This window comes from Periophthalmus magnuspinnatus, chromosome 10, assembly GCF_009829125.3.
Source record: "Periophthalmus magnuspinnatus isolate fPerMag1 chromosome 10, fPerMag1.2.pri, whole genome shotgun sequence".
In the NCBI taxonomy this organism is placed as follows: Eukaryota; Metazoa; Chordata; class Actinopteri; order Gobiiformes; family Gobiidae; genus Periophthalmus; species Periophthalmus magnuspinnatus.
The window spans coordinates 5,511,667-5,539,556 of NC_047135.1; the positions used below are offsets into that span (position 1 = coordinate 5,511,667).

The 27,890-nt window shown below is 43.6% G+C and overlaps 4 protein-coding genes across 25 annotated transcripts in view; all 4 read right to left on the reverse strand.

The window, feature by feature from the left end:
• Positions 1–4,356: 4,356 nt before the first annotated feature.
• The window catches only part of LOC117377461 (protocadherin gamma-C5-like), a 157,628-nt gene continuing 134,094 nt past the window's right edge, over positions 4,357–27,890 (reverse strand). For 10 of the 22 annotated variants that reach the window (XM_055224815.1, XM_033973893.2, XM_055224818.1 and 7 more), the window contains exons 2-5: positions 10,401–10,459; positions 9,651–9,704; positions 8,012–8,109; positions 4,357–6,671 (exon numbers count right to left, since the gene is read on the reverse strand). In XM_055224815.1, coding sequence (XP_055080790.1) covers positions 6,388–6,671; positions 8,012–8,109; positions 9,651–9,704; positions 10,401–10,459 — 495 coding nt within the window. In that variant the 3' untranslated portion in view covers positions 4,357–6,387. Of the gene's footprint in view, positions 6,672–8,011; positions 8,110–9,650; positions 9,705–10,400; positions 10,460–12,414; positions 15,110–15,516; positions 17,976–27,890 lie in introns of those variants that run through there. The other 12 variants (XM_055224823.1, XM_055224821.1, XM_055224816.1 and 9 more) reach the window with 7 other exon arrangements.
• On the reverse strand, positions 18,628–21,247 carry LOC129456586 (protocadherin gamma-C5-like). The gene has a single exon (XM_055224825.1). It carries the CDS (start codon positions 21,100–21,102, stop codon positions 18,628–18,630), a length of 2,475 nt encoding a protein of 824 aa, XP_055080800.1. The 5' UTR covers positions 21,103–21,247.
• Positions 21,954–24,419, reverse strand: LOC117377464 (protocadherin gamma-C5-like). Its single transcript, XM_033973900.1, has one exon. The coding sequence runs from the start codon at positions 24,417–24,419 to the stop codon at positions 21,954–21,956; it is 2,466 nt and encodes an 821-aa protein (XP_033829791.1).
• On the reverse strand, positions 25,277–27,888 carry LOC117377466 (protocadherin gamma-C5-like). The gene has a single exon (XM_033973902.2). It carries the CDS (start codon positions 27,740–27,742, stop codon positions 25,277–25,279), a length of 2,466 nt encoding a protein of 821 aa, XP_033829793.1. The 5' UTR covers positions 27,743–27,888.

The following is a 27,890-nucleotide window of genomic DNA, read 5'->3' on the forward strand; positions in this document are numbered from 1 at the left end:
AATAAACCCTGTTATTTTTTAGTTAACTTACCTGCACCTTTTTGATCCACCTGACATTACAATATGACTCTACCTCCATCAAATAAGGCTACTTTTTCCAGTGATGATTTTTTTGTTATATCACAATTTGGTAACTATATATGGCACATTGTCTAATATATGGGCTGTAGGTTGTTTGCCTGTACCTTTCTGTACAAATATCTGTTTTTTGTCAGCTCATAAAGATACTTCATTGTTTTGAGGCAGTATCACACTCCTCCCCTTTTACCACAGCTTTAATTCTAGCAAAATCATTTGAAAATCTCTGCTAATAAATCAGCAGTCTGTGTTTTCATTGCTGCACAAGTGTTAGATGTTTCCATTAGCGGTGACCAATCAGAGCAGTTCTAACCGCAAAGCTAAAATTTCAACAGTGTGCAATAATCACAAACCACAACACTTGTCCTTATCAGTGTGAATACTTTGCTTGTTACAGTGTTGTATATCCGGGAGCGGTGGTCAGAGTGGTAAGGAGGCGCCTCTCTTTGCACGCTTGTTAGCCTGAAATATCCATGGAACAGCTGCACCATTTCTGAAGCCATGCACCTGTCGCCATGGCGCTGGTCTGCGGACATGCCTCTGATGAGTCTGATCATGTGACCACTTCAGTCCTGAAAACACGGTACAGACATAGGGTGAAGATGTCGCTCATGTATTAACAAGGCTTTGGCATAGTACTGGTTGTTTTCAGAAATTGCTGACCCTTACATTAGTGTAACTGTCTGATAACATGCTGTTGTTATCTTAGCATATTACAAAATCTGCAAATAAACATTTTACTGATTCACGGTTACATGGCATTCTGGATTATTGCATTCCAATAACAGTTATCTAAATTATAACACCTGCAAAATTCATGCTTTAATAGTTTCAGTGGTCTTTTCTTGTGAGTGGGTAGGAAAGTGGTCAGAATGATTGCAGTAGCAGTATTGGAGAAAGAAGTACTAGCAGTTATCCCTGAAGTAGTATCATGTTGTCTTCTTTTACCCTTGAGTAACCATGACTACTGTTTATATAATCTCTTAGCTATTTTCTGCTCATAGTAGTAAAGTCACGGCGTAGTATAGTTGCATCATTAATAGTAGTAGTGGTAGAAATCCTAGAAGCCCTAGTAGTTGTAATAGTAGCAGTAGAAGTAATAGTAGCATGTGACCCCAGGCTTTCTCTCTATAAAGACTTTGACCTTTAGCACCAGGACTCCTCTTCCTCTCTCAGTGTTGCATTCCTGCCTCTGTCTGCCTGAAGCTTGGTTCATGCAGCTGAGAAAACAGGAGACAGAGCCTGGCAGACAGAGAGATGGAGAGAGTGGGGCTTTTCAGATGAACAGAGGAAGAGAGGGGCTCCCTCAAAGACTGCATTGTGTTGTTTTTCCCCATTTTGACTCTATATTCAGTTATAAATGGTACAGCTCTTGTGTCTTGTGTCTATCCCTTTTTAGATGCAGAAGCTGAGACTGATTGGGCTATTTTTTCCCACTTTTATCAGTTACTTTATACTGCATGATGTGATGTACCCTCCCTTCTTACTCAAACGTGTCATTATGATCACCTTAATACTCATGGAGCTTGGGGCGTGTTTGTGTGAAATCATCCACTGCACACTGGGAACACTGGGCTGTGGTTTAGAAAATGGTACCATGCAGAAACCCCACCTTTGTAATTTGGCCTTTGTCAGATTTGCTCAGACCCTTAGGTTTTGCCATTTCATCTCTGTCTGTGGTAAAAACATTAACCCTGTTGTATAATTTTCATAGTATGGTGCCTACACAGAGTGGCTCACAATAGTACTAAATTGTGTTCTCTGGCCTCTGTCCACTGTGAGTCACAGATTGAATTGGTGTGTGGTTGTAACTGAGTTCATTTTATTCCCAGTAAAGTCCATATGAAGCAGTGGTCAGGACATGTGCTGGGACAGACAGCTGTGGGACAGAGTAGAGAAGGGGGCAGGGAAGGAAAAGGGAGAGGAAGTGAGTAGAGCAGGATGAGGGGCGTTTCCTGTGAGGTGGCTGGAGATGTAAAAACAGTCAAAAACGCGGGAGTCCGCTTCCTCTGACATCACTTCCTGCTTCAGGAAAGAGGCTCCCCCACAGGGTTCAAACTAGATCCTGGTTGGAAAGAATGAAGGACAGACCGTGAACTCACTGTGAAAGGGTTTAAAAATGTGTTTCCAAAATTATATTCCAAATGAACGACTCTTACGAGCAACTCTTAAATTCACTGTTACTTTTGAAACACATGTGGCATCTGTATCTTCCACCATGAATCAGAGTTCCTTTTATCTCTGAAGCCCAGTTGGACTTTTATTCTGTGATTTTGCCTGAGCCTAAATGTATGAGTCACATGTGTGCTGTCCATGTGTCAGCATGTGGACATGCCGCTCTTTTTGTCCTCTCCTTCCTGCTAATACCATTACAGCACACAGGCGCCCATTGTGGAGTGCCACTGTGTTGTGCTCCGGGCTCCTGGGACAACCCTGCCATACATCGGGGTTTGAAGTTGTGGGTTCCAGTCAGTGTCTCGGTTTTGTGTGCCTGTGCGGGTCTAATCAGTGGGAATGTGATTAATTAGAGTGGGGAGGGGGGCTTAAAGGAGGCCCTAAAAGAACAATCTGCCCATTCAGCTGGATGTCCTGCGGGGGAATAGATGACACAGGGGGACATCACTCGTCCATGTGAGCCACAGATAAGAAATCAACTCTTTAGCTATTTTAACACATGATGACTTCATGCAGTCCACTTCCTGCTTTGGACAAGGTTTACTTAATGTATTGTGCAACTTATTTCTATTACAGTCTATTTTAGCCCACCCCCATTATAATCCTCTCGTTGTCTATACTGTTGTGTATACTCTATTTTTCATACTTCTTTAGTTACGTTCTTTTGCTGTTTAAATCAAACATTAGTGCTGGTAATATGGTCTACAGCAACCACACCAATAAATGAATTAACAGTTGGCCATTCAGCACCTGCATATTTTATACATCTGCAGCTAAAAACAATGAGACACATCCCAGACCAGACAATATAGGATTTCCATGCTTCCATTCATTGACTTAGATTGGCTTCCTGGAGACTGAGCCTAACCTTAATCATAGCTACTTCCCTAAACCCACATGCAAACCCACATCTGACATCTAAATCATGTTATTAATCTATAATAAAAGAGTTACATTATGTGGACCTGATATTTGTCCTCATAAGGGAGACAGGTCCTAATGAACTGAGTGTGTATAGAGATTTTACTCAAAGTGTAACCAAAGTGCTTCACAGAAAGGTCAACAAAAAACCTAATATACAAATAACACAATACATAGGAAAAGAACAATAACACACCAAGATATCCTGTCTAGCTAGTATGAAAAGGCGCATATTACACTACGTTCTGATCTATGTTGAAATGTTGTTTTCTCAACACAAACATATCTGGAGCTGTGTTTTGTTTAACACACAAACCTTGCATATTTAAGCTGAGGTCTTTTCTTAAATGGAAAACACGCTGTTCCACCTTGTGATGTCATGTGTTAATACAGAAAGTGCTCCACTGTGTTTTTAAACTCCAAACACCTTCACTAGAATCTTTTGGATAATTTCACCCATGGAATTGCCAATTTCTACTGAACTAAAGGTAAAAGGTAGCTATTTACTTGAAAACTAGCACTACATGACATCCCAAGGTGGAAAAGGGCATTTTTAGCTTTAGAGATGTAGACATGCTAATAATGTAATGTTACTCAAACATGTGTGATTGAAACAAAACACAACTCCAGGTATGTTTTTGAGGGGGTAACAGCATTCAAACAAACTCACAAGAATCCCTTTTCTGTAATATAGGCCCTTTAAACAGGATATCTTAGTGTTTTATTATTCTTTTCCTGTGTATGGTGTTATCTGTATATTTGCCCATTTTGAACATCTAACATTAATAAAGGGGAATAAAATCACATTATTTCCTGACCAGCTCTGACAATAACACTGTCTGCACCCAGGTTTGGTCCCATGTCCCATCCCCCCAACATCTGCATCTCTTTTGTTATGTTCAGTGACGTGTGCTTGGCTATTTATAGGTCTTATGTTATTGTGTAAACCCTAGTAAAAGGCACAAAGAGCGAGTGCTGCAGGCAGTGCCGCTGAAGATGGATTATATTCACCAAAACCATTTTAAGGTCAAAATCAACTGGGAATTAGTTAATATATTGATTTGCAGGTGCTTTTATATGGCAGTATTTTAGTCTGCGTTTACAACACAAAAAGCTTATTTAAGTAACATAAGCCACATTCACTCTTTGCCATTGTAGTAGAAAAAAACATGTACAGTTGAATTGATTAAAGAATCTTTTATTTGAAATGTCAGTGTTTAAGAGAAAATAAAACAGCAATATAAATATTAGCATAAAAATAAGTAACACAGGGGTAAAGCATTAGGGTTAAGCATTTGATAAGAAAGATAATACAGCAGGATAGAGCAGTATTAACTGAGCAGCGACGGACGTACACATATATAATATTTATAATTTGTTCATATGGACAGAAAGAGAATGAGAGGCATTCTTTCACAAATGCACAAGAGAAAATCACAGCAAAAGAACATTAAGAGGTTACAGAAGGATAGAAATCTCCATATTTTTTGTTTTGTCTTTTTCTGGGTGATAAAAGATAGTACAGAGAAAAAAATGAAACACAAAAATATGTTCAACACATATCACAAGTTAACTAGTCTACATGTGTCACTTGGTTTACGTATCTAAACTTCTCTTATTTGTTTATTTACATTGAAGAGTTAGTTGGCTTTCATGGTGCTTAGTTACTACATTGCAACACAAACGGTTGAAGAACATCTTAGATTTTTAATGATTTTTTTTTTTTTCCTCAGTGGTTTTCTTCATTTTCTTGAAAAACAAAATGCAACACATTCCAGTAGTAAGCCACGCCTTGTGAAGGGGACTTTTCTTTTGTAACTGTCAGACGTGGTCCCTACAAAGTGGCTCATACCATCGACAAAGAAGTGGAGTGGTATTTACAGTGGGGAGAGCCTCGGACGGGACAGGGCAGGGAGCGAAATGAGCGGTGCACCTTCTGAGCTGTATCGGAGACAGTGGTTTGTGGTCTACTGCTGTGCTGGGCTCTTTTGACCACTACCTAATTAGCATTAGTATTGATTTAGTTAAGGGCAATGGGTCCACAGCAAATCCTCTGTACATTCAGCGGTTAGAGCCTAGTTGCGCCCCAGCCCGAGGTGAAATCACACTTCCTTCAGTCAGTGCACCAGTCATGTGCTCCCATCAGGACCCGTCCGACAGACAGAAGGACAGCAAAGCAAAGACTTCATATCTTGTACAAACACTTCCTCTATGCTATTGAATCTCCCAAAGAGAAGCGTGTCAAAAAAAGACATCTCTTGAGCACTTCAGGGTAGTGAGGGAGCGAGGCTGTGAGGCCCTAGCAGCCTACAAGGTGTCTAAAAACTCCTAAGCACTTAAGTTTCATCACATCTAAGTGTTTGCCTATGTAAAGTGATTACTATCCCATACATTATAGTTCCCCAAAAACAACAGTGCATTTCCCATCATTTGGCTCTCGACATGGGGTAGTAGTGAGTAGGGGCACAAGCTGGGTGTGGACAGAAGAGGGGGGAGGAGGGCTGGGGTCCATCTGGAGATGTTAGGCCATATGTCACCTGTACGGGACATTACTCCCCTGCCCTCTGTCAGCCCTCTTCTGGGTGCATGCTCAGGTCATAAAAATATCAAAATCTTATCTTTTTCAACTATGATTACAAAAGTACATTGTGTCAAGTAAATGCTACATGTGCATTCTGTTGACCTGCGATTGGAGGGGGGTACTAGACTCGGAAGGCCCCCATTATTTTGCTTTTGCAATGCATAGTTTGAAACACTGAACTAGTATATGTGGTTTGAACCTCAAAGAGCATGCAATAGAGATTTAATACCTGTCATATCCACATGAGCCCCTTAAAGCTCCAATTTGGCCAAGCCTATACAAGAATCTAATGAATGGCAACTACTTTACAGGAGTGAGCTTTCCAGGTTATGGAAAGAGCAGAATAAACCCAACATCCAATAGACATCTCTCAATACAACACATGTAGCCTCATTGTTCCAGCAAGGAAACTTCCAAAATAAAAGGTTTAATCATAACAACCCCCCATACCCTCCCTACAATATCTGCTGACAACATTTATATGAGCAAGACATGACCTTGAGCGCAGCATGATTTGGTAAACATGTGAAACCTCCTCCATCATATGAGCCAGTGAGATAGAGAGTGGAGAGGTATGAGGGGCCACGTTTTCATCAGATCATTTTGAGCAATTGGCATCACTTTGTCCAGCTCTACTTCTTTTCCTTTTTAGTGGACTTCTTCTTGGAGGCGGGGGTCTGGGCAGCCTTGGGGGGCTCAGGCTGGGCTGAGACCTGGGGAGGGGGTAGAGCTTGCTGGGTGGCCTGTTGGGCAGTGGCCTGCTGCTGCTGTGGGTTGGAGGTGAGCGTGGCAGTGCTGCCCGGGATGTACACGTTCTGCCGGTAATCGGGCACGTGCTGGAGGGTGAACTGGGGGCTGTAGCGGGTGCTCAATCCCATGGTACCGGGGCCCAAAGTGGCGGTGGCCTCATTCACTGCTGGGGGAAGAAAGAAAAAAGACAGTTTAGAGTCTAGTTGTTTCATTAAGCTGAATACAATTAGTAATCACTATTCAAGTAGGAAAAAAGATTAAAGTTAACGCTGAACACTACATTTCATTTCATGTTCATAAGCATAAGCAAGTATTGAATTTACTGGTGATTGGTGGCTACAAGAATTCAATTATAGTAAAAATAGACCAGACAAGTATATACAGCTCCAGTGCTTCAGATGTTTAGCAGCAACCTCTCAACAAATTGGGTTAAACTAATAAATGTGTGGTCCTGGAAAAAACACTGTGTCTCCAACATTCCTCTGTCACTCTAGTCCTGAGAGCTTGTGCGCATGACAGCAACTCCGCTCATGAGTCTGCTGCAGCCCCTGCAATGCAGAGACACAACGCTCCCTCCCCCATTGCTCCAATCCACATGAAAACACAAACACGTGAGCCCACTCTTATGCCTGGCTATACTTTAAATGTGAATATTTAAAGCCTCTATGTGCTAGTATGAATAGTGGTGTGTTACAAAATTTACTATTAATACCAATGCAGGAAACTATCTTTTCAGTTTCAACTCTGTACAGGTTAAAGACACAGTATGTCCCTTCTAGCCTCCGTGGAAATTACTCCACAGAACATCCGGAGAAGGACGGGCATGGACCTGGTCCTTTTTAAAATAACAGTGGAAACAATGACTCCAGTCCAGTGCGTACTTCACCTTTTTCTATTATGTCTGACTTCCTGCTACAGAGCAGCCCTCATGTAGTGTTTGTATCACCCCAAACATGAGTCAAGCGTGCATGTCCTTGAGTAAGAGCCTACAGTGAGACAACCCAGAGAAGTCTAAAGGTTACATATTACCTAACACAATCATTGGGGCTTGTGATCAGTGTTTTTACTAACAACAAACACCCCATGTCATGTTATTGAATTAAACAAGCTGACGGTCCCTCTAAAGGGCCTCCAGGCGCCAGCTGCAGCCGAACCTGTGGAGCAGGTGATAGGGCATTCGTCTTATAGTCAGTTCTGTTGTTGGGTCAAAACATTTCAAACTCTACTGGCACCTGTTTTATTGTCCATCAGTCACAGGGCAGCTATGACCACTGCTTACCACCACACACTTACAGACTTTTGTAGCATTTCCATAAGATTACTATTATAGACTGACTTTACCCAATGGCCCCTAACTGGACCTGAAACCACACAGTCTCTCTACATTCAGAGCTGGACTCACAAGTGAAATTACTCATATGACCTTAATAATGCTACTCCAAAACCACTTTTGTTAACTGCTATAAAACAAGTTGTTTCTGTGCAGGATCAAGATAAAGGACTCACCATTAGCCGCTGCCATCAGAGCCTGGAGCTGTTCCGCTTCGGTCGGGGGTTGAGGCCAGGGCCCTGTTCCCATGGCAACCTCTGGTCCTCCAGTGGCCCTGAAGAACAAAATGAAAGCAAGTGTAACTACCTTGTTTGTTTTGTACAGCATGTGTGTGAGACAGATTGGATGTTAGATGACAGTTGGCATTTCACAAAGTCAATAGTTTTAATGACAAAGCTAACACAGAGATATACACAACCTGAGGAGAGTCTGGAGGCCTAATGTTTACTGGAAAGGGTGTGTCTCAAGCAAAGATGCAGTTAGAAACACAGGCATGGAGGCAGGAGCAGGCGTGGGACTTACTCTCTTTGATGTGACCTGGGCCTAGCTTCATCTTGTCTGCTTAAATATTTAATAAGCCATCTAAGGGGAAATTATGGTCTGACTGTCTGAATAGTCTCACATAGCATCCAGCGAGCACCAAACACTCACATCTGGCCAACAGTCAACTTGAAAGACCTGGTTTTATTAAGTTGCATTGGGGAACAAAGGAAAAAAAGAATAAAAGAAGAACTATAATCTATATTTTCTAGTCTGTCTGTCTTGTCTGTATACATGTCAACACATGACATCAAAATTATTCCATATGCCCATCACTTCTACAATATCTAGAAAATGTATATTCACCTAGAAAATAAGTTGACTACAAAATAAACAATACAAGTGCAGTGGTGGTTCTATAAAAGCACAACAACTTTAACAAATTGGTTTGGATAATCAGACAACACAAGATAAAACCAGGGGAAGTAAAAAGAATTCCAGGACAAAGAGCTCCTTTGTAAAAAATGAAAGTCTCAGCCAAACATGGTCATTTTGGTGCCAAAGGGACGTTGGTGCCAGACAATAACAAAAGACACTGAGGATTAGAGTCTGGTCACTATACCAAAAGAAACTGTTTTGAGTATTTTCTGGTCTAGTAGTGGTATATATTGGAGTTTCACTTATCAAATTCATGCGTATTGTTGTATTCTGCCCTTGTCCATTTGACTGTTTTTTTTTGGTCAGGGTCCTGTGCACCGTGAGATTGTCCAGACCAAATACTGTTTCCCCACAGTGTAAACATGCTCTATCTATAGAAAAAACTTCCCTTCAACAACTTGGCAATGGTTTTAACATGGTGTAGTATTATCTCACACTTCTGTTTTTGTGTATCTTATGTAAACACATAGAAACATGTGGTGATGCTGGACTGCCATATTCACAGACACACATTACATTAAAGGCAGCAGGTTATGTTCAGCCAATTGTCTCTTGAAGTGGAAACAGAGCTCTCAGACTGTAGTGACTGTAGCACACATATACAAGGCATAGCAGGTCTACAAATACACTGCACGCAAACTCAAAACTGTCACAGTCCTTTCTATGCCACAGCAGGCATTGTGGCCTATGCACATTGATCGACAAACCCCATCAAACTTTTAGGGGAAGCTAAAAGAAGCTATGGGTAAGAAACATCTACACACAGCACAGCACTCGACTGCAGTGCACTTGAAGTCACTCTCTGGCCTTAGCAGCTGTAAAATGCCCAACCATCCAAACGTCATCAGCTACTAGGGCTACAGAGTGACCGCACAATGTCTATCTCTATTTGAATACCTTGTCCCACTCTTCGGCGTCCATCGAATTTGTGTACCGTATGGCATGTGGGGACTAAAAACACAACAGGTTACAAAGTTCGAAGAAAAGGCTAAGAATTTGCATGTTTTAGTTAAATCCAATAAAACATTTTCATCAATTTGGTTATGTATGTGGATGTAATTGGTGGTTTCTGTTTTATTTATATATATTTTCCCAATACATTTCTTCTGCAGAGCTTGTTTCCAAAGCAGAAAATCTTATAAGGAGTCCCTAAGCTTGTAGCCTGGCAGCCTATGATGCATTGTGCAATCCCTGCTATATGAAAACTGTAACATTACATCCATGCGAGTGGGAAACACATGCCTTCAGAACTATCTATATACAAACACTAATGATAACAACACTGATCAAACATGGACAACTAAGAGCAGCTCTCTGATGATAGGGAGGAAAGCAAGGGGTGAATAAATGCTCCATCCCCCCGCCGTGGCCTCGCTGGCTGTCCCTCATCAGCGCTGAGTGATGGTGCACACGCTAACAGAGCAGAGAGAACAGGAGGAGAGGGGGGAGGGGAGTGGAGGCAGCCATTTTATAGAGCAGCCTAGAGACAGGCACAGATGCTCTTTCTGTGCAACAAAACTGGGCCATAAATGCCACAGGTTTTGATACACTTCCTAAATATACAAAACAAATGGCCTAATTTGTAATCCAGTCATTCTGTACTTTATGTTTTGGTGTAGAAGGTCGTGCATCTAAGGGCTTACTTACCCACTAGGTCCTGGTCTTTGTCCCTGTGTGAAGCGCCAGTCGTTTTGGGGAGGTTTTTGCTGCAAGAAAGATAAAAGATGCAATGTTAAATAGTGCATAGATTTCTCAACAGTAAAAAAAACATAGTAATGCATGTGAATAGTTACTGTGGTATGAGGTGATTTGGTGTGTGATATATTTTCAATTATTATAATACTTACTGTAAAAACACATAGTAAATATATAAGCAGAATTTAAATAGACAAAGCAAAGACTGCAAAACAGTACAAGACAACCAATACGGCAAATTAACATTCGAACCTAAATCTGCAGCCAAACCTTGTAATGCACAATGTTTTACACTAAAACAAGAACCAAAGACCTATTTCTGTTCTTCTCAGCGCATCTTTCTCATCTCACTCAACTCTCAGTGGTTCGCACCTAATCGACACAAAAGCTCCCCAGAGAAAGACACTTGTTGGATGATAGGCTGCAATATTAAAATAACAGTTCCACCAGATAAAGGTAGAGAGGCTGACCACTACATATGCAGCATCACAACAGACATGTGCAGAATCCATGCATTAAGTGACCTCATACAATATAATATGAATACAACTAGTGACAACTGGCACACTGCAGAGTTAGAAAGATTCTAAAGATATGGAACTTATATTGTACAACATGTATGTCAACACACGTGAACATGATCAATATTTGTAATATATAGTGAATATAATGTGCTTAATACAATATTTACTCCTGCCACCAATATGGATAGTACTACAAATAAGGCACAACTTATCCTCTGTAACAACCATAGCTACAGCTCAATGCCAGTACTGAAATGACTACACTAGGGCTAAACAAGGGAGACTAATGAAACATTAACTTTAATCACCACAAGAGCTGGCATAACGTAATTGAATTTTTTGTTTCTGTTTGTAATAATATGCTATATTATAACTTTCAGCCTCCTAGAAGATTAGGGAAGACACAAAAAAGTAGTATGATTTGTATAACACTAGTTTTTGTGTAGACGCTCATTTTGAAAGTAGGAGAAGAGCAAAGCTCCACACGGAGGCCCAACATTCCATCAGAGTGACACATAGACAAATACTGGAGGTATCTATGATCAGCTTGAGAAACTGCCTACAGTCAACTTTGTGGTTCTCATCTACATCTTTAACCAACATTTAAACAAACATAGGTGTGTAATGAATAAAAATGTCATCTTTAGAAGGTGGACACTGAAGTAATAACTCCATCTATTCGCTATACAAAAGTGTAGTAACAGATATCTCATTAATGACATATATTCTGATGATTGCAATTGTGCTTTATCTGAAGAGAAAACAATAACTATTGTTACTGTTTAAAAGCCAATTAAAATTTGGTAACTAAGAACACCTCATATCGTCATACAGTTTCTCCACAAGATTCTTAGAAGTAAAATATATTTCATGTGTAAAGTGAGCCTTTGTTGTTCTATCCACTCAACTACCTCTCTTCTGTCCTGTTTGAATCACACATGTTTCCAGAGCAGAGAGACAGATGGTACCCTGCTGACCTCAAGGGTATCCTAATTCTGCTTAGCTTTACTTGAGTGAGTCACTAGGCTATAAAGGCATCCCCACACACAACATTATTCAATATGTCCAGCCTTCATCTGAATGTATTAGACACGGCTGTGGCATGTGAGCTGCTTTGATCAAGTACTGAAACCAATGACCAAAAGTTCAGAGCACAACAGGAAGTCTGGGGTTAGGCCTCGGACGCAGCTAATTTCTGTTTTATTTTGTGTGCCATTTCTCTCTGTGCACTTGTAACCCTTTTGGGAGTCCTCTCTCTCTCTAGACACAGGTCCTGTGATATTAGTACTGTTCTGTATTAAATAAATAAATAAATACATAACCTGGAAAGTGCAATAGCCACCCATTCAGTTTCATTTGCCCTATAATTTCATTTAATATTGTGATGAATGGACACAGGACTATTGTAATGCTTGTGTTTGCACTCTTAAAGCGGTTCTCACCTCACTCACAGAGTTCATAAGGTGCTGCCTGCTGAGTGTCATGTTGAGTGTGTTGTTGTGACTCAGCATGGGTGTCTTCATGAATACAAAGTCACTTCTGCTTGATAAGGTGGAGTAGCAGGGCCTGTAAGTGCGTGTGTGAGGCTCCTGGGGGCCACCCACCACCTCCATATATCGTATAGGTCCATCTGTATTAAGCTGTAAGTGAAGGTCTTTGCTAGGTCTCTGATGATAGCGGCTAGATCTCTGCTCGAAGCAGCAGCAGTCAGAACCACCCAGTCCTGGGCTCCGGTGCCGGAGGCAGCGCACCATCAGCACCACAAATGTGATGAAAGAAACTCCAGACACACAGGCCAGAGATATGATGAGGTACAAAGTGATGTTTGGCATCCCAGAGTGGTGGTAGAAGGGTTTGTGGCGGGGAACCACTGGAGCATCATTGACTAGGCTCTTCTCATCAACAGTTACAGTGATGTTGACAGATGTAGATTTGGGCGGGTCACCATTGTCCTGGATGACGACTGTAATGTGGTAAGATAGTCCCGCCTCCTCTTCAGCCCATTTATGGGCAATGCGAAGTTCACCACTATGGGCTGCTATACGAAACATGCCCACATGTGGTCCAGGTGCAATGGAGTAGAACAACCATGCATTATGGCCACTGTCAGCATCTACAGCTACCAGTTTGGTTATAAGGTGCCCAGGACCCGCAGAGGGGGGCACAGAGAGCTGCAGGCCTTTGTCTTTTGGATAGGAGGGGTGCACCAGCATGGGGGCATTGTCGTTGACATCTACTACAAATACATGCACCGTGACATTAGCTGTCCTTGGGGGCACCCCAGCGTCCTGCGCTTGAACCTCAATACGGAAAGCATTGAGTTGTTCGTGATCTAAAGAGCGCATGCTAAAGATATGCCCACTTTCTGGGTTAATATAGACATAAGACGAGATGGGTGAGCCCTGAATCATGGAAGGGAGGATAGAGTAGGAGACTTTGGCATTTTCTCCTAGGTCTGGGTCCGTGGCTGTTACAATGGTAATGGGGGCACTAGGGGCATTGTTTTCAGGAATGTCCACAGAGTATGAGCTCTGAGAGAAGGTAGGGGCATTGTCATTGACATCAGTTAACTTGACCACAAAGGTAGTTTGTGATGTCAGTGGTGGTGATCCTGCATCAGTAGCCTTAATGACTACTGTATACTCAGGTACAGTCTCTCGGTCCAGGGCCCTGGCTGTGGTCAACCTGTAGTGAGTCCCAAAAGTTGCAGAAAGTTTGAAAGGCAAACCTTGCTGTACAGTCAAAGTGACCTTTCCATTGGGACCAGAGTCTAGGTCTCTAGCGCTTAGAAGAGCTATGACGGTGTCTGGGGCTGCGTCTTCTCTGATTGGGCTGATGGGGGATGTCAGTGTGACCTCAGGCGCGTTATCATTGACATCAATGATATCCACTATGACGTTACACGAGCCCTCCATGGCAGGTGAGCCTCCATCTCTTGCCTGAATTGTAATGTGATAAGAGGTGGCTTTCTCATAATCCACATCGCGCTTCACACGGATTTCCCCGTTTTTGGCATCTACAGTAAAATGTTCGAGGACACGTGGGGGCGTGTATTTGCTGAACAGAAATGATACCTCTCCATTACTGCCTGAATCTGAGTCTGTGGCATTTAATTTAGTTACTAAAGTGCCTGGTGCCACATTCTCCAACAGTGTCACTTTCTTGACTGGCTCGTCAAAAACGGGCGCATTGTCATTTACATCCAAGATTTTAATGAGTAATAGCGTGGAGCCGGATTTTTCCGGCTGACCCCCATCCACAGCTGTGAGTAACAAGCGGAACGAGGCCTGAGTCTCTCTGTCCAGAGGTTTGTCCACCACCAACTCTGGGAATTTGCTACCGTCACTTTTAGTTTCTACATTTAAAATAAATAAGTCATTGGCTGCAAGGTGATACGTGCGTAAAGAATTTGTACCCACGTCTGGGTCGTGTGCGCTCTCCAATCGAAACCTTGTACCCGGTGAAGCCGCCTCTGATATGTCCAAAGAAATATTTGTGGTTGTAAAGTGCGGTGCGTTGTCGTTCACGTCCAGGATTTCCACCACCACACGCAGCATTTCCAAAGGATTTTCCAAAAGCATCTGAAGAGTCAGTGAGCAAGCTGGACTTAACTCGCAAAGTTGTTCCCTGTCAATTTGTTGCTTTATCACCAAGTCGCCAGTTGCTTGATTTACCTCAAAATACTGGGTAGGAGAGTCCGGAACAACACGTAAATTTCTCTGAACAATCCGCTGTGCTGTAAGATCCAAATCTTTCGCGATATTCCCAACGATGGAGCCCGGGCTTAGTTCCTCCGACACGGAATAGCTGAGCTGAGCGGACGCGGAGCAGAGGCAGGCCAGATAGAAGCAAAGGCTGAATAGCGGCCCCTGTCCTCCGCGGCGCTTCCTGTGCTGTGAGCCCATTGTGCTGCGCTCCCGCGGAGAAAGGAAAAGTTTGGAGCTTTCACCGCAGCATTCCTATAATCCAATTCAACCGGTGGTACCAAACACCGTGAACAAACATTTTAGAAAAAACAGTTGTCTGAGTGACTAAAGTTATCATAGTGAACTTCTATCAAGAAAAAAGTAGTCCTACTCGAACACAGAGGCATGGCTCCCTCCGACTCTCTCCTCAGTCTCCAGCGCCTCGCAGCTCACATGGGCGGGGACATGCTACAGGGCTTACCCTTCTTTTAGGAAAACTGGGCTGAGCTTCACCAAACACACTCCCACAGCAGCAAGAGTAGAGGCAGAGAAGTGTCACACAACTAGTCTGACAGAGTTATTATTGGTGCTTAGTAAAAGTAACACAAAGAACGATGCAATGTAGATGACAATTAAAAAAAAAAAAAAAAAAAAACTTAAGTTATATAAAAAGGCCCGTCAAACGTTAAACATTTGGCCTTAAAATAGGCCCCAGAGAAAGTTAGTAGTTTGTGTCCACACGATGGCACCATATTGCATACAGCGTGAGCCTACAAATGAGCAAAGTGCATAGGAAGTGTTTAAACATTATATTTGCTTCCTACACCAAAAGCATGTTCATTATTGGCAAAATCTCACCTGTTGACTCTCAAATGTCCACGTGCTGTCTGGGAGAGACGCATCCAGGACACTGATGACCTCCTTAAAGTCAGAGGTGCTGCTGGGCTTAATCAAAGTGAAGTCACTGTACTCTGACATTGGAGACATACACGACCTGAACGACTGACTCTGAGACATCATGTCTCCTCCCAGGACCTCCACATACTTTATGGGTCCGTCAGTGTTGAGCTGGATCTGCAGGTTTCTGTTGGGGTTCTTGTAATCGTCACAGTCGCTGCGTCTGACGCAGCAGCTCGCGCTGCCCCTGCTGTTCCTCACACATTTCACCGCTAAGATGAGAAAAGTCACCAGAGACAGCACGGACACCGAGGCCAGAGACAGGATCAGATAGAGCGCGAGGCGGCCAGTTTTCCCTCCGGACTCCGCTGCTTTGTGCCTGATGTCCAGGATGGGCTCGTGCAGACCGTCCTCCATCAGGATGGACACCGTGACGGTGGCGGACTGCACCGGTTCACCGTCGTCCCTGATCTCTATGAGCAGCCTCTGAGAGGAGTCATCCTGCTCGGCCACAGCGCGTTTAGTCCTCACCTCCCCTGTGTACTGGTTCACACCAAACAGAGACGCGTCCGTGGCCTCTGCTACTTTGTACGAGATCCACGCGTTATGGCCCGAGTCCGCGTCCACGGCCGTCACCTTGGTAACCAGGTGACCCGCTTTAGCGGAGCGGGGCATCCTCTGGAGAGAGAGGGAGCCCAGGCCAGCGGAGGAGGGATAAATAACAGCGGGGGCGTTGTCGTTCTGGTCCAGGATAAAAACATGGACCGTGGTGTTGCTGCTGAGACTCGGAGAGCCCTGGTCCTTGGCCTGGACCACGATCTGAAACACCTTGAGCTTCTCATAGTCAAACGAGTGCATGCTGTAGATGCTGCCGTTCTCTGAGTTAATGTAGACATAAGACGACACTGACACGTCCTGCACTTTAGACTCCAGAACAGAGTAAGACACTTTGGCGTTTTCTCCAAAATCCAGGTCCGAGGCTGACACTGAGTACAGTATAGAGCCAGGGAGCCCGTTCTCTTTTAAATACACGTTATATGAGGACTGAGAGAAGACTGGAGGGTTGTCGTTCACATCTGAGATACTGACAGGGATAGTTTTCTTACTGGAGAGAGGAGGAGAGCCCGAGTCTGTGGCTGTTATCTCTATATTATAATGTGGTACTGACTCTCTGTCTAACGTGCCACTAGTTATGAGGGCATAATTGTTTGAATAAGACGGTTTAAGAGTAAAGGGAGTCCGTTTGGACAGGGATAACTGTACTTTACTATTTTCACCGGAATCTAAATCTCTGGCACTAATCAAAGCCACGACAGTACCACTTTGTGCGTCTTCTCGCACCGACTTTGGCTGAGAGGTTAGGACTATTTCAGGTGCATTGTCATTTACATCAACAATGCCGATGTGCACAACACAGTGACCTTCCAACGCTGGAATACCTTTATCTTTTGCAGTTATATCGATGTCATATGATTTGGTCGTTTCATAATCTAATTCCCCTTTCAGTGATATTTCACCTGTTAGATTATTGATATCAAATATTGTAAACACAGTCGCGGGAGTTCGGGAACCAAACGAGAATTCCATATCACTATTGACACCTTCATCTGCATCTGTCGCCTTAGGCCTGATAATAACAAACCCTCTTTTCGCATTTTCACTTATAGACACTTGGTAGTTATTTTTTTCAAATACAGGGGCATTATCGTTTATATCTATGAGATTTATAATTATTTGGGAGGTACCAGACCTGGCTGGGTTACCTCCATCTAAAGCTGTAAGTAAAATTTTATGAACTGCAGTTTTCTCTCGGTCAAGTGGTTTCTCAATAACCAGCTCAGGCACGGTCGTACCACCAGCCAGTTCTTTCATTTTAAGTGAACAACATTCATTTTTACTTAGAGTGTATGACTTTAGGGAATTACTGCCAACATCGGGGTCCTCCGCGCTTTGTAAAGGAAAACGTGACCCAACTATTACCAACTCGGGTATTTTTAAGGCTGACACATTTGAAGTAAAACTAGGGGAATTGTCGTTAATATCTTGTATTTCAACCTCAATTCTGTGCAACTGTAAAGGATCCTCCAAAACAATTTGCAGAGGCAAAATACAGTTTGCTCCCTGTCCACATAAAGCCTCTCTGTCTATTCTGTCGTTCACCACCAGCTCACCCTTCCCCGCGTCCACAGTGAAATACTGCTCTCCTGCTTCAGAGGCGACTCGCAATTTGCGCTGAAAAATCTCAGATAATCCCAAACCCAGATCTTTGGCCAGATTTCCTACGACAGACCCTCGCTTCAGTTCCTCTGGGATGCTGTAACGAGTCTGTCCAAATGTTGTACTCCACAAATGTAAGAAATAATACCACCAAAGCAGCTGCCACCTCCAGTCAATGATCTCCATTTTTCTTTTGTTCCCTCCTATTCAAAGAAAATCATAGTTCCACAAAAGGTGTCTGAAATATGCAAAATCCAAATTAGAACTTCCATGATGATATAAATCCAAAATGATTATTTCTCATAAATAAAGTCAAGAATACATCCTCAGTACTGCCCCCACCACAGCCTATGCTTTGTGGATTGGTGCTGAAGCTGCGTGGGGAGGGGAGTAGATCTCTTTGTACAGTCGGGAATGCTATTGGCTGAAAGCTTCCACCAATCACGAGGCAAAGCAGTGCTACAGAATACAACCGTTCAAAATAAAAGCTCAGTGTAAAAATAGTACAATAAACCTGGGATGTGTATACTTACACTTACACCCCCACACCCAATATATATAAATATATATAAATATATAAATATATATATATATATATATATATATATATATATATATATATATATATATATATATATATATATATATATATATATATATATATATATATATATATATATATATATATATATATTTTACAGACTGTAGACTCGGGTGATATTGAAACCAAATGCAAAGGCAACTAACTGAGCTCTGTCCACCAAAAAGGTGCTGAAATACGAAAAGAAATGCATTTTGAAGCCACTTTACCAACCAATGTTTGGAATTTATTTTACATTGACACATTCTTTGAAACTATGTGCACTTTTTCCTCACCTGTTGACTCTCAAATGTCCACGTGCTGTCTGGGAGAGACGCATCCAGGACACTGATGACCTCCTTAAAGTCTGAGGTGCTGCTGGGTTTAATCAAAGTGAAGTCACTGTACTCTGACATTGGAGACATACACGACCTGAACGACTGACTCTGAGACATCATGTCTCCTCCCAGGACCTCCACATACTTTATGGGTCCGTCAGTGTTGAGCTGGATCTGCAGGTTTCTGTTGGGGTTCTTGTAATCGTCACAGTCGCTGCGTCTGACGCAGCAGCTCGCGCTGCCCCTGCTGTTCCTCACACATTTCACCGCTAAGATGAGAAAAGTCACCAGAGACAGCACGGACACCGAGGCCAGAGACAGGATCAGATAGAGCGCGAGGCGGCCAGTTTTCCCTCCGGACTCCGCTGCTTTGTGCCTGATGTCCAGGATGGGCTCGTGCAGACCGTCCTCCATCAGGATGGACACCGTGACGGTGGCGGACTGCACCGGTTCACCGTCGTCCCTGATCTCTATGAGCAGCCTCTGAGAGGAGTCGTCCTGCTCGGCCACAGCGCGTTTAGTCCTCACCTCCCCTGTGTACTGGTTCACACCGAACAGAGACGCGTCCGTGGCCTCCGCCACTTTGTACGAGATCCACGCGTTATGGCCCGAGTCCGCGTCCACGGCCGTCACCTTGGTAACCAGGTGACCCGCTTTAGCGGAGCGGGGCATCCTCTGGAGAGAGAGGGAGCCCAGGCCAGCGGAGGAGGGGTAAATAACAGCGGGGGCGTTGTCGTTCTGGTCCAGGATAAAAACATGGACCGTGGTGTTGCTGCTGAGACTCGGAGAGCCCTGGTCCTTGGCCTGGACCACGATCTGAAACACCTTGAGCTTCTCATAGTCAAACGAGTGCATGCTGTAGATGCTGCCGTTCTCTGAGTTAATGTAGACATAAGACGACACTGACACGTCCTGCACTTTAGACTCCAGAATAGAGTAAGACACTTTGGCGTTTTCTCCAAAATCCAGGTCCGAGGCTGACACTGAGTACAGTATAGAGCCAGGGAGCCCGTTCTCTTTTAAATACACGTTATATGAGGACTGAGAGAAGACTGGAGGGTTGTCGTTCACATCTGAGATACTGACAGGGATAGTTTTCTTACTGAAGAGAGGAGGAGAGCCCGAGTCTGTGGCTGTTATCTCTATATTATAAAATGGGAAACTCTCTCGGTCTAAAGAACCACTCGTGACAAGCGCGTAATTATTAGAAAATGAAGGTTTCAGACTAAAGGGCGACCCCACTGGTAACTTTAACACTACTTTGCCATTATCACCGGAGTCTAGGTCTCTGGCTCTGATTAAAGCTACTACAGTGCCTTTAGGAGCGTCCTCTCGTACTGGATTTGGGGTTGAAGTAAGAATTATTTCTGGAACATTGTCGTTTACGTCTATGACTCGGACCTGTACACGACAATGTCCCTCCATCTCAGGAACACCTTTATCTCTTGCTGTCACAGGCAAATCATAAACGGCACTGAGCTCATAGTCTAAATTTCCCGCTAAGGATAATTCACCCGTGTCTGAATTTATACTAAACAAAGTCAAGTGTGTCTCTGGTGTGTGCTCTGCAAAACTGTATTGAACTTGTCCATTGACGCCTTCATCAGCGTCTGTAGCTGCAACTGTAACAAGAACTGACCCTGGTGAGCTGTTTTCTGGAACAGTTATATTATACAGAGGCTTCTTGAAAACAGGGATGTTATCATTAATATCAAGCACAGAAATTAGTATTTTCATTACTCCACTTTTTACAGGATTGCCTCCGTCTAATGCTGTCAGTAGTAATTCATGAACATGTTGTTTCTCTCGATCAAGCATTTTGTCTAAAATCAGCTCTGGAAGTGATGGTTGACCAGGCAACTCCTTCATTTTTAGACTAAAACATTCACTTTTACTCAGAGTGTAAGATTTCACAGTATTACTGCCTACATCCGGATCCTGAGCTGTTTCTAAAGGAAAACGAACCCCCGCGACAGTCGACTCTGCTATTTTCAAAGACTTTTGCTTTGTTGCAAACACGGGTGAATTATCATTAATATCTCGTATTTCTACTTCTATACGATGGAGCTGCAGTGGATTTTCTGTCACGACCTGCAGAGGCAGCACGCAGCTGGCGCTTTGTCCACATAAAGCCTCTCTGTCTATTCTGTCGTTCACCACCAGCTCACCCTTCCCCGAGTCCACAGTGAAATACTGCTTCCCAGCCTCAGCAGCGACACGCAGCTTACGCTCAAAAATGTCTGTTAAATCCAAACCAAGATCTTTGGCGATATTTCCTACCACAGAGCCCTGCTTCAGTTCCTCTGGGATGCTGTAACGAGTCTGTGCGTGTGTCCAACTCCACAAGAGAAAGAAATAATGCCAACAGAGCGTCCGCCACGCCACAGCTCCACGACCCATCCTTTCTGTCATTAATGAATCCTTAGTCCACGTCGCAGCATTTGTGAACTGGTCAATCGTCAGCCCATAATTCCTTCAACTGAAAAATACGATGCAATTATGTGTCCTCAAAAAACAATAACATCCAAATCACGGACAATTACCAAGCAGCGCATCTTTGCTCTGCACAGCACTGACGGGTATTATGGCTGTAGCTCTCAACAGCAGAGGAGTAGATCTCTTTGTACATGACTGAATCCTATTGGCTGAGAGCAGCAATCATCACTATCCAATCACAGAACGAACCAGCTTTACTCTGAGTGCTACATTTCTGTAAGAATTCGGCAATGAATTAAGGCAGAAAAAGTCCCAAAGGTTTAATTTAAGTCAACCCACAATAAAGATCAGTATTATCTCTGAGTATGGATGTATACATACATTATTTGTAGACATAAAAAACGTCATGACTTTTAATGAACGGAATAACAAAAGTAAATATTAAGAGTGATCATTATTTAAATACCACATTCAATTAAAAATACAAAAATATAACGCAAAAAAAATATTCTTATGAAATATTTAACTTCTTTATTACGAAGTTTATAATTTATTTACTAAAATGACCCTATATGTGTCTTTTCAGAAAACATAGGCTACGTTTAAACCGTAAGATTATCGGCCTATGCTGAGGTTTAATGTAACTCATATAAAATGAGTCGCTGTCCACTGACGTTGTGCTGAAATACAACCTGTTCAGCAATGAACAAAGTTTTTTTTTAATTTAAATTTTATTTTTTTTAAGTACTAAACCAGTGACAATTTATAAAATATTTGTGTTTCTATGGCTGCACAGAAATGTGAAAATCTGTTTTGACATTTCATTCTCATGTGCTCACCTGTTGGCTCTCAAATGTCCACGTGCTGTCTGGAAGAGACGCATCCAGGACACTGATGACCTCCTTAAAGTCAGAGGTGCTGCTGGGTTTAATCAAAGTGAAGTCACTGTACTCTGACATTGGAGACATACACGACCTGAACGACTGACTCTGAGACATCATGTCTCCTCCCAGGACCTCCACATACTTTATAGGTCCGTCAGTGTTGAGCTGGATCTGCAGGTTTCTGTTGGGGTTCTTGTAATCGTCACAGTCGCTGCGTCTGACGCAGCAGCTCGCGCTGCCCCTGCTGTTCCTCACACATTTCACCGCTAAGATGAGAAAAGTCACCAGAGACAGCACGGACACCGAGGCCAGAGACAGGATCAGATAGAGCGCGAGGCGGCCAGTTTTCCCTCCGGACTCCGCTGCTTTGTGCCTGATGTCCAGGATGGGCTCGTGCAGACCGTCCTCCATCAGGATGGACACCGTGACGGTGGCGGACTGCACCGGTTCACCGTCGTCCCTGATCTCTATGAGCAGCCTCTGAGAGGAGTCGTCCTGCTCGGCCACAGCGCGTTTAGTCCTCACCTCCCCTGTGTACTGGTTCACACCGAACAGAGACGCGTCCGTGGCCTCCGCCACTTTGTACGAGATCCACGCGTTATGGCCCGAGTCCGCGTCCACGGCCGTCACCTTGGTAACCAGGTGACCCGCTTTAGCGGAGCGGGGCATCCTCTGGAGAGAGAGGGAGCCCAGGCCAGCGGAGGAGGGGTAAATAACAGCGGGGGCGTTGTCGTTCTGGTCCAGGATAAAAACATGGACCGTGGTGTTGCTGCTGAGACTCGGAGAGCCCTGGTCCTTGGCCTGGACCACGATCTGAAACACCTTGAGCTTCTCATAGTCAAACGAGTGCATGCTGTAGATGCTGCCGTTCTCTGAGTTAATGTAGACATAAGACGACACTGACACGTCCTGCACTTTAGACTCCAGAATAGAGTAAGACACTTTGGCGTTTTCTCCAAAATCCAGGTCCGAGGCTGACACTGAGTACAGTATAGAGCCAGGGAGCCCGTTCTCTTTTAAATACACGTTATATGAGGACTGAGAGAAGACTGGAGGGTTGTCGTTAACATCTGAGACACTGACAGGGATAGTTTTCTTACTGGAGAGAGGAGGAGAGCCCGAGTCTGTGGCTGTTATCTCTATATTATAAAAGGGGAAACTCTCTCGGTCTAAAGAACCACTCGTGACAAGCGCGTAATTATTAGAAAATGACGGTTTCAGACTAAAGGGCGACCCCACTGGTAACTTTAACACTACTTTGCCATTATCACCGGAGTCTAGGTCTCTGGCACTGATTAAAGCTACTACAGTGCCTTTAGTTGCGTCCTCGCGCACTGGGTTAGGGGTTGAAGTAAGAATAATTTCTGGAATGTTGTCGTTTATGTCTAAAACCTGAACTTGCACACGACAATGCCCCTCCATTTTAGGAACACCTTTGTCTTTTGCTGTAATATGCATCTCAAATACTGTGATATTTTCATAATCCAATTCTCCTTTTAGTTTAATTTCTCCGGTATCCGAGTTTAAACTAAAAACAGATAACGTTGACTGAGGTGTGTGCTCTGTGAACACATATTCAACCTCTCCATTAGGACCTTCATCCTGGTCTGTAGCCTCCACTGTTACAAGCACAGTGTCTCGTGGGCTGTTTTCAGGTACACTCACGTTATACAGATGTCTTTTAAAAACGGGGACATTGTCATTAATGTCCAAAACAGTGACTGTAACTTTCTTTATGCCACTTTTAACAGGATTGCCTCCATCTAAAGCTGTTACTACCAATTCATGAACACTCTGTTTTTCCCTGTCAAGCACTTTCTCTAATACCATCTCTGGGACTAGTCGACCGCCAGGCAGCTCCTTCATTTTTAGAGTAAAATATTCACTTTTACTCAGAGTGTAAGACCTAACTGAATTGCTCCCTACATCAGGATCTTGTGCTGTCTCTAAAGGAAAACGAATGCCAATAGAAGTGGACTCGGCTATTTCTAATGTTTTGTCTTTAGATACAAACACGGGTGAATTATCATTAATATCTCGTATTTCTACTTCTATCCGATGGAGCTGCAGTGGATTTTCTGTCACGACCTGCAGAGGCAGCACGCAGCTGGCGCTTTGTCCACATAAAGCCTCTCTGTCTATTCTGTCGTTCACCACCAGCTCACCCTTCCCCGAGTCCACAGTGAAATACTGCTTCCCAGCCTCAGCAGCGACACGCAGCTTACGCTCAAAAATGTCTGTTAAATCCAAACCAAGATCTTTGGCGATATTTCCTACCACAGAGCCCTGCTTCAGTTCCTCTGGGATGCTGTAACGAGTCTGTGCGTGTGTCCAACTCCACAAGAGAAAGAAATAATGCCAACAGAGCGTCCGCCACGCCACAGCTCCACGACCCATCCTTTCAGTCATTAATGAATCCTTAGTCCACGTCGCAGCATTTGTGAACTGGTCAATCGTCAGCCCATAATTTCTTCAACTCAAAAATAAGATGCAATTATGTGTCCTCAAAAACCAATAACATCCAAATCACGAACAATTGCCAAGCAGCGCATCTTTGCTCTGCACAGCACTGATTATGGCTGTAGCTCTCAGCAGCAGAGGAGTAGATCTCTTTGTACATGACTGAATCCTATTGGCTGAGAGCAGCAAGCATCACTATCCAATCACAGAACGAACCAGCTTTACTCTGAGTGCTACATTTCAGTAAGAATTCATCAATGTAATAGCAGAGAAGCGTAAGTTCAAAAAATGTAACTCAAATCAGCCCACAATAAACATCAGTATTATGTTTGAGTATGGATATACAGATATATCATTTTTTAGACATTAAAAAAATACATTAGTTTAAATGAATCGATTAGATTTAATAAAAGTAAAAATACACAGTAACAATTATTTAAGTGCCGAATTAAATAAAAATAAAAATATAATACAAAAAAAAAAAAAAAAAAACAACAACAACCCAAACCCTCATAAAATATTAAACAACTTTAATGTATTGTTTATCTTTTTTTCCCCCTTTTTACTAAAATTACCCTACATGTGTGTCTTTTCATCAAACATGTATTAAACCGTGAGATTATCAACGTATGCAAGGGACGAGTTAACGAACAAAAAGAAAGTCGCTGTCCACAGCCTTGGTGCTGAAATACAACCAGGTCGGCAATATAAAATTTAAAAAAAGTAATATATTTCAGTGACAATTTATGAAAAACTAGTATTTGTGTAGCTGCACAGAAATGTGAAAATCTTTTGACATTTCATTCTCATGTGCTCACCTGTTGACTCTCAAATGTCCACGTGCTGTCTGGGAGAGACGCATCCAGGACACTGATGACCTCCTTAAAGTCTGAGGTGCTGCTGGGTTTAATCAAAGTGAAGTCACTGTACTCTGACATTGGAGACATACACGACCTGAACGACTGACTCTGAGACATCATGTCTCCCCCCAGGACCTCCACATACTTTATAGGTCCGTCAGTGTTGAGCTGGATCTGCAGGTTTCTGTTGGGGTTCTTGTAATCGTCACAGTCGCTGCGTCTGACGCAGCAGCTCGCGCTGCCCCTGCTGTTCCTCACACATTTCACCGCTAAGATGAGAAAAGTCACCAGAGACAGCACGGACACCGAGGCCAGAGAAAGGATCAGATAGAGCGCGAGGCGGCCAGTTTTCCCTCCGGACTCCGCTGCTTTGTGCCTGATGTCCAGGATGGGCTCGTGCAGACCGTCCTCCATCAGGATGGACACCGTGACGGTGGCGGACTGCACCGGTTCACCATCATCCCTGATCTCTATGAGCAGCCTCTGAGAGGAGTCGTCCTGCTCGGCCACACCGCGTTTAGTCCTCACCTCCCCTGTGTACTGGTTCACACCGAACAGAGACGCGTCCGTGGCCTCCGCCACTTTGTACGAGATCCACGCGTTATGGCCCGAGTCCGCGTCCACGGCCGTCACCTTGGTAACCAGGTGACCCGCTTTAGCGGAGCGGGGCATCCTCTGCAGAGAGAGGGAGCCCAGGCCAGCGGAGGAGGGGTAAATAACAGCGGGGGCGTTGTCGTTCTGGTCCAGGATAAAAACATGGACCGTGGTGTTGCTGCTGAGACTCGGAGAGCCCTGGTCCTTGGCCTGGACCACGATCTGAAACACCTTGAGCTTCTCATAGTCAAACGAGTGCATGCTGTAGATGCTGCCGTTCTCTGAGTTAATGTAGACATAAGACGACACTGACACGTCCTGCACTTTAGACTCCAGAATAGAGTAAGACACTTTGGCGTTTTCTCCAAAATCCAGGTCCGAGGCTGACACTGAGTACAGTATAGAGCCAGGGAGCCCGTTCTCTTTTAAATACACGTTATATGAGGACTGAGAGAAGACTGGAGGGTTGTCGTTCACATCTGAGATACTGACAGGGATAGTTTTCTTACTGGAGAGAGGAGGAGAGCCCGAGTCTGTGGCTGTTATCTCCGTGTTATAAAATGGGAAACTCTCTCGGTCTAAAGAACCACTCGTGACAAGCGCGTAATTATTAGAAAATGAAGGTTTCAGACTAAAGGGCGACCCCACTGGTAACTTTAACACTACTTTGCCATTATCACCGGAGTCTAGGTCTCTGGCACTGATTAAAGCTACTACAGTGCCTTTGGGTGAGTCCTCGCGCACTGGGTTGGGAGTTGAAGTAAGAATGATTTCTGGGACGTTGTCATTTATGTCTATTACAATAATTTGTACACGACAATGTCCTTCCATCTCAGGAACACCTTTATCTCTTGCTGTCACAGGTATTTCATAAACGGTACTAAGCTCATAGTCTAAATTTCCCGCTAACGATAATTCACCCGTGTCTGAATTTATACTAAACAAAGTCAAATGTGTCTCTGGTGTGTGCTCTGCAAAACTGTATTGAACTTGTCCATTGACGCCTTCATCAGCGTCTGTAGCTGCAACTGTAACAAGAACTGACCGTGGTGAGCTGTTTTCTGGAACAGTTATATTATACAGAGGCTTCTTGAAAACAGGGATGTTATCATTATTATCAAGTACAGTAATGACTATTTTCATTATTCCACTTTTTACAGGATTGCCTCCGTCTAATGCTGTCAGTAGTAATTCATGAACATGTTGTTTCTCTCGATCAAGCATTTTGTCTAAAATCAACTCTGGGACCAGTCTTTGGCCAGACAGCTCCTTCATTTTTAGACTAAAACATTCATTTTTACTCAGACTGTAAGATTTCACAGTATTACTGCCTACATCCGGATCCTGAGCTGTTTCTAAAGGAAAACGAACCCCCGCGACAGTCGACTCTGCTATTTTCAAAGACTTTTGCTTTGTTGCAAACACGGGTGAATTATCATTAATATCTCGTATTTCTACTTCTATACGATGGAGCTGCAGTGGATTTTCTGTCACGACCTGCAGAGGCAGCACGCAGCTGGCGCTTTGTCCACATAAAGCCTCTCTGTCTATTCTGTCGTTCACCACCAGCTCACCCTTCCCCGAGTCCACAGTGAAATACTGCTTCCCAGCCTCAGCAGCGACACGCAGCTTACGCTCAAAAATGTCTGTTAAATCCAAACCAAGATCTTTGGCGATATTTCCTACCACAGAGCCCTGCTTCAGTTCCTCTGGGATGCTGTAACGAGTCTGTGCGTGTGTCCAACTCCACAAGAGAAAGAAATAATGCCAACAGAGCGTCCGCCACGCCACAGCTCCACGACCCATCCTTTCTGTCATTAATGAATCCTTAGTCCACGTCGCAGCATTTGTGAACTGGTCAATCGTCAGCCCATAATTCCTTCAACTCAAAAATAAGATGCAATTATGTGTCCTCAAAAACCAATAACATCCAAATCACGAACAATTGCCAAGCACCGCATCTTTG

Bases quoted from the DNA above. Each gene is read 5' to 3' on its own strand.
- LOC129456586 (XM_055224825.1), bottom strand. From the start codon at position 21,102: ATGACAGAAAGGATGGGTCGTGGAGCTGTGGCGTGGCGGACGCTCTGT.
- LOC117377464 (XM_033973900.1), bottom strand. From the start codon at position 24,419: ATGACTGAAAGGATGGGTCGTGGAGCTGTGGCGTGGCGGACGCTCTGT.
- LOC117377466 (XM_033973902.2), bottom strand. From the start codon at position 27,742: ATGACAGAAAGGATGGGTCGTGGAGCTGTGGCGTGGCGGACGCTCTGT.